General features: G+C 40.1%; 1 protein-coding gene across 3 annotated transcripts in view; it reads right to left on the minus strand.

The window, feature by feature from the left end:
• The window catches only part of LOC128700398 (uncharacterized), a 229,622-nt gene that overhangs the window by 1,102 nt on the left and 213,979 nt on the right, over positions 1-14,541 (minus strand). For all 3 annotated transcript variants that reach the window (XM_053793604.2, XM_053793601.2, XM_053793603.2), the window contains 3 exons: positions 13,863-13,976; positions 3,799-4,066; positions 1-144 (listed from right to left, as the gene is read on the minus strand). The exon at positions 1-144 is cut by the window's left edge and continues 1,102 nt beyond it. In XM_053793604.2, coding sequence (XP_053649579.2) covers positions 1-144; positions 3,799-4,066; positions 13,863-13,976 — 526 coding nt within the window. The remainder of the gene's footprint in view (positions 145-3,798; positions 4,067-13,862; positions 13,977-14,541) is intronic.

The following is a 14,541-nucleotide window of genomic DNA, read 5'->3' on the forward strand; positions in this document are numbered from 1 at the left end:
ATGTTTTTATACTAAGGGTTTCAAATTTTTGTGATGCTAATTTTTGTCTATCTGTGTCATCTGGGGATTTTATTGGCTGATATGTTGGAACAATTCTGCTTTCAGGAATAGTGCTAAATAAATCACAGCCTTGCTCATCCGCATCTGAAAGAGAACATAAATGTTAGAATACTAACAAAACAAAATCTCTATCAGTATAATTATCCATATCCACACACTGGCAGCTCTCTTAAAATGCATTATGCCAATTTTCTATTAGAACATATCCACCATATGGATCTTAATTTCATTACTGCTTTGCTGTGAAAAGGCTAGGCAGTTGTATGACGATCTCGTAAAGAAATTGCCTGCAACGAGTACTGATATTTGTGAATTTAAGGCCAGCAAAGGCTGGTTTGAGAGATTTAAGAACCATAGTGGCATACACAGTGTGTTAAGGCATGGCGAGGCTGCCAGTTCGGACAAAATTGCTGCTACAAAATTCCTAAGTGAATTCAAGGAGTACATACAGACTGAACAATTAAAACCACAACAAGTGTTCAATTATGATGAAACAGGTCTCTAAAATGCCAACGAGGACCTACATTACTCAGGAGGAAAAGAGATTGCCAGGACACAAGCCTATGAAAGACAGGATGACGCTCATGTTTTGTAGTAATGCTAGTGGGGACTTCAAAGTGAGGCTGTTACTAGTGTACCATTCTGAAAATCCCAGAGCGTTCAAGAAAAACAATGTGTTGAAGAGTAAATTGTGCGTGCTTTGGAAAGCTAATAATAAGGCATGGGTCTTTGTTGAGTGGTTCATTGAAGTGTTTGGCCCCAGTGTAAAGAATTACCTCCTGGAAAAGAAATTGGATCTCAAGTGCCTCCTGCTAATGGACAATGTACCTGCTCATCCTCCAGACTTTGATGACCTAGTTTTGGAGGAGTATGGGTTCATCACAGTAAAGTTCTTGCCCCCTAATACCACTCTGCTCCTCCAGCCCATGGACCAGCAGATCATTTCAAACTTTAAAAAACTCTACACCAAAGCAATGTTTCAAAGGTGTTTTAATGTGACCTCAGACATTCACCTGACCCTAAGAGAGTTTTGGAAAGATCACTTCAGTATCCTCCATTACATAAGCCTTATAGGTAAGGCTTGGGAGGGAGTGACTACCAGGACTTCGAACTCTGCTTAGAGAAAACTGTGGCCAGATTGTGTCCACAAGAGGGATTTTGAAGGGTTTGGGGCTAACCCTGATGAGCCTATGGCAGTTGTGGAATCTATTGTAGCATTGGGGAGTTCCATGGGGTTGGATGTGAGTTTAGAGGATGTGGAAGAGTTGGTGGAGGACCACAACGAAGAGCTAACCACTGAGGAGCTGCAAGAGCTTCAGCTGGAACAGCAACAGACCACAGCTCAGAATATTGCTGCAGAGGAGGAGGAGGAAGAGAGATGGAAGAAGTTGCCTTCTTCAGAAGTTAAAGAGATTTTTTTAATGTGGGGTAGGATGGACAGTTTTATGGAGAAACATCACCCTGAGAAGGCTGTTGCAAGCCATAGCAGCAACTTGTACAGTGACAAAGTCTTGGCTCATTTTAGGGAAGTTTTAAAGAGACACCAGAAACAGAGCTCTCTGGACACTTTTTTTGCGAGACAGGGCTCCAGTGACTCAAGCTGGTCCTAAAGGCATTAAGAAACAGAGAAGAGAAGTAACCCCAGAAAAGGACTTGGTACCTGAGGTGTTGATGGAAGGGGATTTCCCTTCCAAACAGTAAATACAGTAATCCAATCTCTCTCCTCCTCCAGTCTTCCATACACTAAGAAGAATTGCCAATAAAGGTAAGTGTTATGCTGTTATGTTTCATTCATCATGTCCCATTGTATTGTGTATGTACTACATCTATATTTCATGTAAAAAAAAATTGTTTTAATACTGCTGGGTGTCTGGAATGGATTAATTGTATTTACATTATTTCTTATGAGGAAAATGGTTTCGAAAATCGTCAGTTTCAAAAATAGTTACACTTCCTGGAACGGATTAATTACAAAAAACAAAGGTCCACTGTATGTTGTATATCTTTATATGTATGTGCTTTTAAACTGTTGTGTTCTGGGCACCTCTGTAAAAACAGTGATTATGTATGAGTGAGTGAATGTGTTGAATGATAATGAAAGTATTTTCTTTTTGGGTTACCCTGCCTCGGTGGGAGACGGCCAACTTGTTAAAAATAAAAATTTATAAGGAATAAGTATATAGTTTTACATACAGAAAACAATGAGAAATAAATATAAAGGCCTAATGAAATGGATATATGAACATTTAATATCACTTTTACCTCTACTGAAGACTCTTGTTGGCATATGGAAGACGGTAAGTTATCTTTTCCACCATCACTACCACCCTCTACCACCATCACTACCACCCTCTACCACCATCACTACCACCATCACTACCACCCTCTACCACCATCACTACCACCCTCTACCACCATCACTACCACCCTCTACCGACGAGAAACAAAGCCAGACTGGCTCAGAACGCACGGGATGCTTTGTGTGAGCGCGGGCGGACACATTCGGTATGGTGGACCACCATCAACTCGATAAAAACTGAGGTGATGAATGAAAAGTGGGACAAAATTTTGACAAAAAAAAAAAAACGAATTCAGCGAAAACCAGGGCAAACGAAAACCTAGGTTCCACTGTAGTTAAATGAACAAATGAAATCAAACATCAGTTTAAATTAAACATACACTTTATTTATTGTACAAAATGCATAGCATGGGTATCATGCCAAGATCAGATGATGGTTGGGCCTTCTCCATCGCTTTGATGTGATGCTGGTTGCCCTTCATGAGCATCAGGCTCTCAAAATTTCCATCTGACATGGTAGCCCTAAAGACATCTTTGCCTATAGAGAATAGGCACTCGACTGCAGCACTGGATGCGATGGCAGCATTGTAATTAATGCTTCAACCACAGCCGCTGCAGACTCCTGAACAACATCCTCAGGCAGAACAGAAATGTCTCCCCTGTTCATAACGATAAGTGACAACCCCACCCTGGTGATCGCTGACACTGTAAAACTAAAACAGTGCTGCTCAGATGCTGCTGTTGCTGCTGCACTGACAAGTCACATTTACATGTAGTCAGCCAATAGCGTGCCTGACTGTTGGAGAAACTCCTACAACAGACATTGCTACATTGAACTGCATGCTGCTAGTAATAATAACCTAATTGATTAGACCATCAAACAGGAGTCCTGGACTAGAATCAGGCAGTGGGGGCAGTGACTCCAGGAACTATCAACAAGTTGATGTATTCACAGTAATAAAAAATTATTACTTGTCCCTATCTGTGAATATTTTCAATATTTTAATATTCTCAGAATTTATATTGATCACACTTGAAAAACACTGGGCTTCATGCATAGAGTATCATGGATAATTTGAGATATAAGCAAAGGCTACAGGCCCAGCCATCAAGAAATATCTAAACTCACAATGAGGCTCTCATATAAAATCTAATTACAAAAAATAAATCTGAGTTATATACCAAAACTAAATTTAAATATTATAACTAAAGTTTTTATGTGAACAGCCAACTAGCAGGAAATGTATAAAGCAATCTGGTCTATAAACAAACAAGGCTATACCACTAAGAGCTTTCCAGAAATTAAATTCCTATAATCCAATCTGCAATATCACAATTGTGGCTATACATGCTAAAATAATAATAGGTAACCAAAAATCCAGGCTAGAGTAATATCATATAGTATATTCTATGTTAATGAAATTTGAAATCAAACTTACCAAGGAGCCTAGAAGGGCCATTAAAGTGCCACATCTCACTAGGGCGTCCCTTCAGATCAGCTAGATAACCTTCAATGAGTTTTGTGGTCTGGACATCAGCAGAAAGAGCAAGGCAATTCTGGCCAGCATAGGTGGTAAGTGCAGGGTCAGCCCCATACGCAAGCAGGAGGCGAGCAAGTTCTCCATGCCCATTTTCAACAGCTTCATGAAGTGGCCTCATTCCTTTATAGCCCGGAGCATTGACATGAGCTCCGTGTGCACACAATACCTGAAATTTATTTATTTATTCAAATACTTAGTTTCTAAACCAACTTATAGTATTGTTTAACAAAACTTTTGAAGAGATTTATAATGATCTGTTTAAAGGTTAGGTCCAGTTAGAGTGATGGGTAAGTTATGCTTTCAATTTACTATTATAATCTGTAGGTTTAAAAGTGGAAGCATAAGACTCACTGTCATCTAACAATTGCCTCTCTACTTTTTGAAAATTATTTACACCCTACCCCCTAAACAAGGCCTATATTCATTATAAAGAAGAATTAAAATGAAATGCCATTTTTTTCATTAAACTCAAATTCAATGCTTTTTTTCTAGTTAGCAATTGCCCTTTTCTTTCAGTTTACTTTTAAAATGGGCACAGGGAGTATCCATGACATCCCTTCAATGGAATTTTTACAATATAAAATTATTATTTTTACAGGATTATGGAGCATTAAAAGCTGAATATAAACATGAAAAGGTAAGTGAAAAATAAAACAAACTTATTGTATATGACATGCTGAATACTGACAAATTTAAGCCTGGTTTTGGGGCAGACTTTAAGGGTAGAAGAACCCCGGAAACCACTCAAAGGTGGTGCCTGGTGATGAAATCCCACATAGCATTAAAATATTTACACAAACTTATTTAAACATTTTTTTTAAATCTAAGCATATACACTATTTACAGGAGGGGCCTACTTATATGGCAGGTTAAGTTGCCATAAACCAAATACCCTTTTTTTTCCACTTTTAAATGCATATAAATGTCTGATAACATGTATACACTTTCATATACTAGGTTGGTAGTAGGTTGGTAGACAGCAACCACCCAGGGAAGTACTACCGTCCTGCCAGATGACTGTGAAACAAAAACCTGTAATTGTTTTGCATGATGGTAGGATTGCTGGTTTCTTTTTCTGTCTCATAAACACGCTAAGATAACAGGGATATCTTGCTACTCCTACTAACACTTTGGTCACACTTCACAGACACGCACATGCATATATATATATACATACATCTAGGTTTTTCTCCTTTTTCTAAATAGCTCTTGTTCTTTTTTATTTCTTCTATTGTCCATGGGGAAGTGGAAAAGAATCTTTCCTCCGTAAGCCATGCGTGTCGTATGAGGCGACTAAAATGCCGGGAGCAATGGGCTAGTAACCCCTTCTCCTGTATACAATTACTAAAAAAAGAGAAGAAGAAAAACTTTATAAAACTGGGTTGCTTAAATGTGCGTGGATGTAGTGCGGATGACAAGAAACAGATGATTGCTGATGTTATGAATGAAAAGAAGTTGGATGTCCTGGCCCTAAGCGAAACAAAGCTGAAGGGGGTAGGAGAGTTTCAGTGGGGGGAAATAAATGGGATTAAATCTGGAGTATCTGAGAGAGTTAGAGCAAAGGAAGGGGTAGCAGTAATGTTAAATGATCAGTTATGGAAGGAGAAAAGAGAATATGAATGTGTAAATTCAAGAATTATGTGGATTAAAGTAAAGGTTGGATGCGAGAAGTGGGTCATAATAAGCGTGTATGCACCTGGAGAAGAGAGGAATGCAGAGGAGAGAGAGAGATTTTGGGAGATGTTAAGTGAATGTATAGGAGCCTTTGAACCAAGTGAGAGAGTAATTGTGGTAGGGGACTTGAATGCTAAAGTAGGAGAAACTTTTAGAGAGGGTGTGGTAGGTAAGTTTGGGGTGCCAGGTGTAAATGATAATGGGAGCCCTTTGATTGAACTTTGTATAGAAAGGGGTTTAGTTATAGGTAATACATATTTTAAGAAAAAGAGGATAAATAAGTATACACGATATGATGTAGGGCGAAATGACAGTAGTTTGTTGGATTATGTATTGGTAGATAAAAGACTGTTGAGTAGACTTCAGGATGTACATGTTTATAGAGGGGCCACAGATATATCAGATCACTTTCTAGTTGTAGCTACACTGAGAGTAAAAGGTAGATGGGATACAAGGAGAATAGAAGCATCAGGGAAGAGAGAGGTGAAGGTTTATAAACTAAAAGAGGAGCCAGTTAGGGTAAGATATAAACAGCTATTGGAGGATAGATGGGCTAATGAGAGCATAGGCAATGGGGTCGAAGAGGTATGGGGTAGGTTTAAAAATGTAGTGTTAGAGTGTTCAGCAGAAGTTTGTGGTTACAGGAAAGTGGGTGCAGGAGGGAAGAGGAGCGATTGGTGGAATGATGATGTAAAGAGAGTAGTAAGGGAGAAAAAGTTAGCATATGAGAAGTTTTTACAAAGTAGAAGTGATGCAAGGAGGGAAGAGTATATGGAGAAAAAGAGAGAGGTTAAGAGAGTGGTGAAGCAATGTAAAAAGAGAGCAAATGAGAGAGTGGGTGAGATGTTATCAACAAATTTTGTTGAAAATAAGAAAAAGTTTTGGAGTGAGATTAACAAGTTAAGAAAGCCTAGAGAACAAATGGATTTGTCAGTTAAAAATAGGAGAGGAGAGTTATTAAATGGAGAGTTAGAGGTATTGGGAAGATGGAAGGAATATTTTGAGGAATTGTTAAATGTTGATGAAGATAGGGAAGCTGTGATTTCGTGTATAGGGCAAGGAGGAATAACATCTTGTAGGAGTGAGGAAGAGCCAGTTGTGAGTGTGGGGGAAGTTCGTGAGGCAGTAGGTAAAATGAAAGGGGGTAAGGCAGCCGGGATTGATGGGATAAAGATAGAAATGTTAAAAGCAGGTGGGGATATAGTTTTGGAGTGGTTGGTGCAATTGTTTAATAAATGTATGGAAGAGGGTAAGGTACCTAGGGATTGGCAGAGAGCATGCATAGTTCCTTTGTATAAAGGCAAAGGGGATAAAAGAGAGTGCAAAAATTATAGGGGGATAAGTCTGTTGAGTGTACCTGGTAAAGTGTATGGTAGAGTTATAATTGAAAGAATTAAGAGTAAGACGGAGAATAGGATAGCAGATGAACAAGGAGGCTTTAGGAAAGGTAGGGGGTGTGTGGACCAGGTGTTTACAGTGAAACATATAAGTGAACAGTATTTAGATAAGGCTAAAGAGGTCTTTGTGGCATTTATGGATTTGGAAAAGGCGTATGACAGGGTGGATAGGGGGGCAATGTGGCAGATGTTGCAAGTGTATGGTGTAGGAGGTAGGTTACTGAAAGCAGTGAAGAGTTTTTACGAGGATAGTGAGGCTCAAGTTAGAGTATGTAGGAAAGAGGGAAATTTTTTCCCAGTAAAAGTAGGCCTTAGACAAGGATGTGTGATGTCACCGTGGTTGTTTAATATATTTATAGATGGGGTTGTAAGAGAAGTAAATGCGAGGGTCTTGGCAAGAGGCGTGGAGTTAAAAGATAAAGAATCACACACAAAGTGGGAGTTGTCACAGCTGCTCTTTGCTGATGACACTGTGCTCTTGGGAGATTCTGAAGAGAAGTTGCAGAGATTGGTGGATGAATTTGGTAGGGTGTGCAAAAGAAGAAAATTAAAGGTGAATACAGGAAAGAGTAAGGTTATGAGGATAACAAAAAGATTAGGTGATGAAAGATTGAATATCAGATTGGAGGGAGAGAGTATGGAGGAGGTGAACGTATTCAGATATTTGGGAGTGGACGTGTCAGCGGATGGGTCTATGAAAGATGAGGTGAATCATAGAATTGATGAGGGAAAAAGAGTGAGTGGTGCACTTAGGAGTCTGTGGAGACAAAGAACTTTGTCCTTGGAGGCAAAGAGGGGAATGTATGAGAGTATAGTTTTACCAACGCTCTTATATGGGTGTGAAGCGTGGGTGATGAATGTTGCAGCGAGGAGAAGGCTGGAGGCAGTGGAGATGTCATGTCTGAGGGCAATGTGTGGTGTGAATATAATGCAGAGAATTCGTAGTTTGGAAGTTAGGAGGAGGTGCGGGATTACCAAAACTGTTGTCCAGAGGGCTGAGGAAGGGTTGTTGAGGTGGTTCGGACATGTAGAGAGAATGGAGCGAAACAGAATGACTTCAAGAGTGTATCAGTCTGTAGTGGAAGGAAGGCGGGGTAGGGGTCGGCCTAGGAAGGGTTGGAGGGAGGGGGTAAAGGAGGTTTTGTGTGCGAGGGGCTTGGACTTCCAGCAGGCATGCTTGAGCGTGTTTGATAGGAGTGAATGGAGACAAATGGTTTTTAATACTTGACGTGCTGTTGGAGTGTGAGCAAAGTAACATTTATGAAGGGATTCAGGGAAACCGGCAGGCCGGACTTGAGTCCTGGAGATGGGAAGTACAGTGCCTGCACTCTGAAGGAGGGGTGTTAATGTTGCAGTTTAAAAACTGTAGTGTAAAGCACCCTTCTGGCAAGACAGTGATGGAGTGAATGATGGTGAAAGTTTTTCTTTTTCGGGCCACCCTGCCTTGGTGGGAATCGGCCGGTGTGATAATAAAAATAATAAAAAAAACTTTCATATACATGTATTAAGTTAGCAACTGAACTGTGCCTTCACAGAATTGAAGAGACTGGATAATGGCTCAGGTTAAAGGCACATTGTGACTAGTTTGATCTTCAATCCACATAAGTGAAAGTTTTTTCACATCAGCAATAAGTTTATCATGTTTTCTTATAACTTTAGTATTCACTGGTATATCAGTTTTAATTTCCTGAACTCCTTAGAGTTCATTTAAAAATAACAGCTTTATGACAACTTTAAAACACTTGAAACTTTGGAAAGTTTCCAGACAGAACCAAAAGAGATGTAGAGCTCACAGCAACACCCAGTTTCACTTGTAGAATTTTTTTTTTTTTCCAACAAACCGGCCGTATCCCACCAAGGCAGGGTGGCCCAAAAAGAAAAACGAAAGTTAATCTTTTTAAATTTAGTAATTTATACGGGAGAAGGGGTTACTAGCCCCTTGCTCCCGGCATTTTAGTCGCTTCTTACAACACGCATGGCTTACGGAGGAAGAATTCTGTTCCATTTCCCCATGATGATAAGGGGAAATAAACAACAACAAGAACTAGAAAGAAAATAGAAGAAAACCCAGAGGGATGTGTATATATACATATACAGTGGACCCCCGCATAACGATGGCATCGCATAGCGATTTTTCCGCATAACGATTACTTTTATCGCAAAATTTTTGCCCCGCATACCGATTAAAAACCCGCATACCGATTTTCGTCCGAGACGCGTCCAATGTGCCCTCAGCCAGCCTCACATGTGCCGCTCCGTCCCATTGTTTACCAGCCAGCCTCCGCGGTAACATCCAAGCATACACTCGGAATATTTCGTATTATTACAGTATTTTCGGTGCTGTTTCTGGAAAATAAGTGACCATGGGCCCCAAGAAAGCTTCTAGTGCCAACCCTGTGGTAAAAAGGGTGAGAATTAGTATGGAAATTAAGAAAGATTTTGAAGGGTTTGGGGCTAACCCTGAGAAGCCTATGCCAGTTGTGGAATCCATTGTGCCTACTTCAAAGATTAAGGAAATGTGTGCACAGTGGGTTGAACTGCAAACCTTTATAGATGAAAATCACCCTGACACAGCTGTTGCAAGCCGTGCTGGTGACTATTTCAATGACAATGTTGTGGCCCATTTTAGACAAATCGTAAAGGAACGGGAGGTACAGAGCTCTATGGACAGATTTGTTGTGCGACAGAAGTCCAGTGACTCTCAAGCTGGTCCTAGTGGCATTAAAAGAAGAAGGGAAGTAACCCCGGAAAAGGACTTGCTACCTCAAGTCGTAATGGAAGGGGATTCCCCTTCTAAACAGTAAGAAGATAATGCTCTCCCCTCCTCCCATCCCATCAATCATCACCAGATCTTCAATAAAAGTAAGTGTCATTTAATTGTGCATGCCTTTTTCAGTTTGTGTGTATTAAAATTAACATTTCATGTGGTAAAAAAAATTTTTTTTCATACTTTTGGGCGTCTTGCACGGATTAATTTGATTTCCATTATTTCTTATGGGGAAAATTCATTCGCATAACGATTATTTCGCATAACGATGAGCCCTCTTGCACGGATTAAAATCGTTAACCGGGGGTCCACTGTATATGCTTGTACATGCATGTGTAGTGTGACCTAAGTGTAAGTAGAAGTAGCAAGACGTACCTGAAATCTTGCATGTTTATGAGACAGAAAAAAGGACACCAGCAATCCAACCATCATGTAAAACAATTACAGGCTTTAGTTTTACACTCACTTGGCAGGACGGTAGTACCTCCCTGGGCAGTTGCTGTCTACCAACCTACTACCTAGAACTTGTAGAAATAATTATTATTATTATTCTCCATGGGGAAGTGGAAAGGAATTCTTCTTATGTAAGCCAAGCATGTCATAAGAGGCAAATTAACTCTTTGACTGTTTCGGTCGTATATATACGTCTTACGAGCCACCGTGTTTGATGTATATGTATATACAGTGGACCCCCGCATACCGTCGGCATCACATAACGTTTAATCCGCATACCGCTCGCTTTTATCGCAAAAATTTTGCCTCGCATACCGCTCAAAAACCCGCTCACCGCTGTTCGTCCGAGACGCGTCCAATGTGCGCCCTTAGCCAGCCTCACATGTGCCGCCGGTGGCATTGTTTACCAGCCAGCCTCCGCGGTAACATCCAAGCATACAATCGGAACATTTCGTATTATTACAGTGTTTTTGGTGATTTTATCTGCAAAATAAGTGACCATGGGCCCCAAGAAAGCTTCTAGTGCCAACCCTACAGCAATAAGGGTGAGAATTACTATAGAGATGAAGAAAAAGATCATTGATAAGTATGAAAGTGGAGTGCGTGTCTCCGAGCTGGCCAGGTTGTATAATAAACCCCAATCAACCATCGCTACTATTGGTGGTACAGCTGCTGCTGCTGCTGTACCACCGTCAGCTGCTGCTGCTGCTGTAGTACTGTCTGCTGCTGCTGTAGCATCGTCTGCTGCTGCTGTAGCATCGTCTGCTGCTGCTGTAGCACCGTCAGCTGCTCCTGCTGTTGTACCACCGTCAGCTGCTGCTGTAGTACCATCTGCTGCTGCTGTAGTACCGTCTGCTGCTGCTGTAGCATCGTCTGCTGCTGCTGTAGCACTGTCAGCTGCTGCTGCTGTTGTACCACCGTCAGCTGCTGCTGCTATAGTACTGTCTGCTGCTGCTGTAGCATCGTCTGCTGCTGCTATATCACTGTCAGCTGCTGCTGTAGCACCGTTGTTGGTGTGGCTTATTGAGAATACCAAGAAACAATTAACCCCAGAGGATTTGCCACCCAGGATAACCCAAAAAAGTCAGTGTCATCGAAGACTGTCTAACTTATTTCCATTGGGGTCCTTAATCTTGTCTCCCAGGATGCAACCCACACCAGTCGACTAACACCCAGGTGAACAGGGAAAAATGCCTGGAACTAGTGCTCATATTGGTGAATTTAAAGCCAGCAAAGGTTGGTTTGAGAGATTTAAGAATTGTAGTGGCATACACAGTGTGATAAGGCCTGTTCTGGAAGAAAATGCCAAACAGGACCTACAGTACTCAGGAGGAAAAGGCACTCCCAGGACACAGTGTCTCATCAGTCATTGCTGCATCTTCAATAAAGGTAAGTGTCATTTATTCTTCATTTAGTAGAGTAGTACATGCACAATATATATTGTGCATGTACTACTCTACTATTGTGCATGTATCCTTCTCTTTGTGTGTAGGAAAATGTATATTTCATGTGGTAAAATTTTTTTTTCATACTTTTGGGTGTCTTGCACGGATTAATTTGATTTCCATTATTTCTTATGGGGAAAATTCATTCGCATACCGATCATTTCGCAAAACAATGAGCCCTCTTGCACAGATTAAAATCGCTATGCGGGGGTCCACTGTACTCATAAATTCTAGCGGTTACAAATCAAGCAGGAGAAAGCTGGTAGACCCACATGTGAGAGAATAGGTCTGTTTGGTCAGTGTGCACCATATAAAAAAAATCCTGCAGTACGCAGTGCATAATGAGAAAAAAAAACTCCAACCATTGTTTTGGATTAAAACGCCGAATTTGTAGTGTATTTTTGTATAGTATTTATGGTTGTATTCTCGTTTTCTTGGTCTCATTTGATAGAATGGATATCATATTATAGAAATAGAGGTGATAATGATTGGTTTTACTATGAAAAGTACCTTGAAATGAAGCTCAAAGTAGGGGAAATGTTTGATTTTTTGCCGATGTTCAAAAGTAAACAAATGATGTCATTGTCCAATAAATGTCCAACTAGCCATTCTAATATGCAGTCATGAATGGGTTGACATTATTTATACAATTATTACAATATTGCAGTAGTCTGCATAACAGTAAATCTTCTATTTTTGTTTGAATAAAAATTCAAAATAGAAAGCAAGAGTAATATCAGAGGGGCCTGAAGATGTGACTGATGGACAAAGAAAATGTTGTTTTAGAACCAGAAATGTCTACATTGTTCATTCTGGACCCTATTTTGAAATTGGCATATTTTTTAATTTGCATGAAATTGGCCAAACTGCAAATTTTTGACCACGTTATTGGGTAGTTGAAATCTGTAAATGGGCAGTTTCTTGTACTCAATCGATAGAACAAATTGAGTTCTAAAGAACCAGCTATGAGTTTGGTCGATTGGAACCATGGAATTAGCCGCAAATAGGGCTCAAAGTGGGTAAAATTGCCGATTCGTAAATATCGCCGAGGTCAATAACTTCGTGAGAGCGTAATTCTATAAGTTTTCCATTGAATTTTGTTCTTTTGGTGTCATTACAATCGGGAATAGATTCTCTATCATTTCATAAGAAATTTTTTTTTTTTTTTCGGAAATTTTGCGACACCTCAGGATTTGGGTTTGCAACAGTTAAGGGTTAAATGCTGGGAGGAAGGAGCTAGTAACCCCTTCTCCTGTACAGGCACTCCTCACTTAACAACCTACCTGTTTAACGACAGCTCGGGCTTACAACCAGTTCTCTCTGACAAGTCAGTATTGTATACTGTACGAAAACTTTGGTCGTGGAAACGGCAGCACGGAGTCTCAGCATCAAGCAACCTCCAAGATTACATATTTTGTCTATAAATTTGTACTTTATTATGCACCCCATAGTACAAGATAGAGTTGGCAGTGCAGCAGCACTTGGAAGAGGACAAAGAGGAAAGAATGGAAGTACAAAAGTAGTTCACTGTAAAGGGGTTAGTTGGTGTGCTCATCTGTATGTTTACATTCTCGGTGTCTCTTTTGTTTATGATTTTATCACGGATGAACATTGGAATTGGCCAAAAATAGGGCGCTAAGTGGGCAAAATCGCTGATGTGTAAACATCGTCGAGATCACTAACTCTGCAAGAGTGTGATTCTACAAATTTTCCATCAAATTTCATACTTTTCATTTCATTAGCTGCGGAAAAAGGTTTTCTATCATTTCATAAGATAAAATAATTTGTTTTTAAATTCTTTGACCCTGAGAGCAAGTTTGAGATCAGGGGTCTCAACCCTGAAACCCAGTAGTTCACACTGTAGTTTTATAAGAGGGGTATCTTCCTCAGTTCTACTTGATACTGTACTCCTAAAATGAGACTTGTCAACTTCTCAATATGTATACGACCTTAGGCACAAGATGGAAATTATGGAATAACACTTCTTCAGGGAGGTTTCTTGATGACAGTGAAGTGCTCTTGATCTAAGAAACTGGGCTCAAATCCAAATATCCCTTCCTCTGATCAAACTTAATTATTTTCCAATGCTGTATGACTCATGCGGGTTTAGTACTCCAAAATGAATGGTAATGATGGTAGTAGTGGTGGCGGCAGTGGCACTGATAAGAGCTTAAAAAAATATGAAGAGAAACATCATAAATATTGTAATAATGTCAAGATGATTACCTGTGCAATATCTAAATGACCTCTGTTGCAAGCCTCATGTAAAGGTGTGTAGCCTGCATTATCACGAATGTTAATTTCAAAGTCAGGACTTTCCGCACAGTAAACAACAACATCCTGAAGAGAGAAAAAAAGTTATAGATAGCCTTTCATTCACTTAAACTGCAAACTGAAAAATATATTTAACTCCTAACCCTTTCTGTGGCCATCATGTAGAACTACATCATTGAGGCCAGGGGTCCCTAACAAAGTTCTATGTCATGAGCTTGACTTGCTCAGTTAAGCCGTTAGCGGTAAATTTTGGCCTAAACATAATAGCGACTGAGTAGTTTTCTAGGATGGTTTTTACGGTTTTATTGACTGTTCCTTGATAGAATGGAAGACATACTACTGAAATAGAGATGGTTAGTTCAAAGAGTAGAAGAAGGTTTAAATTGGGCTCAAATTACCAGAAAGATTAGATTTATGCAAATTTTCCTGAGGATGGGTAAGGCCCCCTGCAAACCCCCCCCCCCCCCATGTCTTTGTAATGACCTTTCAATAGGTCTGATTCAATTACTGAATCAGACCAATGACCAATCATTCCTGGTTATATTTTATAATCTGGGAGAGTAAATTTTTTATTTTTCTGTGATTATGAATTCAAAATGGAAGGCAAGTGTAATATAGGAGAGACCTGGGG

The sequence above is a fragment of the Cherax quadricarinatus genome, chromosome 71, assembly GCF_038502225.1.
Source record: "Cherax quadricarinatus isolate ZL_2023a chromosome 71, ASM3850222v1, whole genome shotgun sequence".
NCBI classification, from domain to species: domain Eukaryota; kingdom Metazoa; phylum Arthropoda; class Malacostraca; order Decapoda; family Parastacidae; genus Cherax; species Cherax quadricarinatus.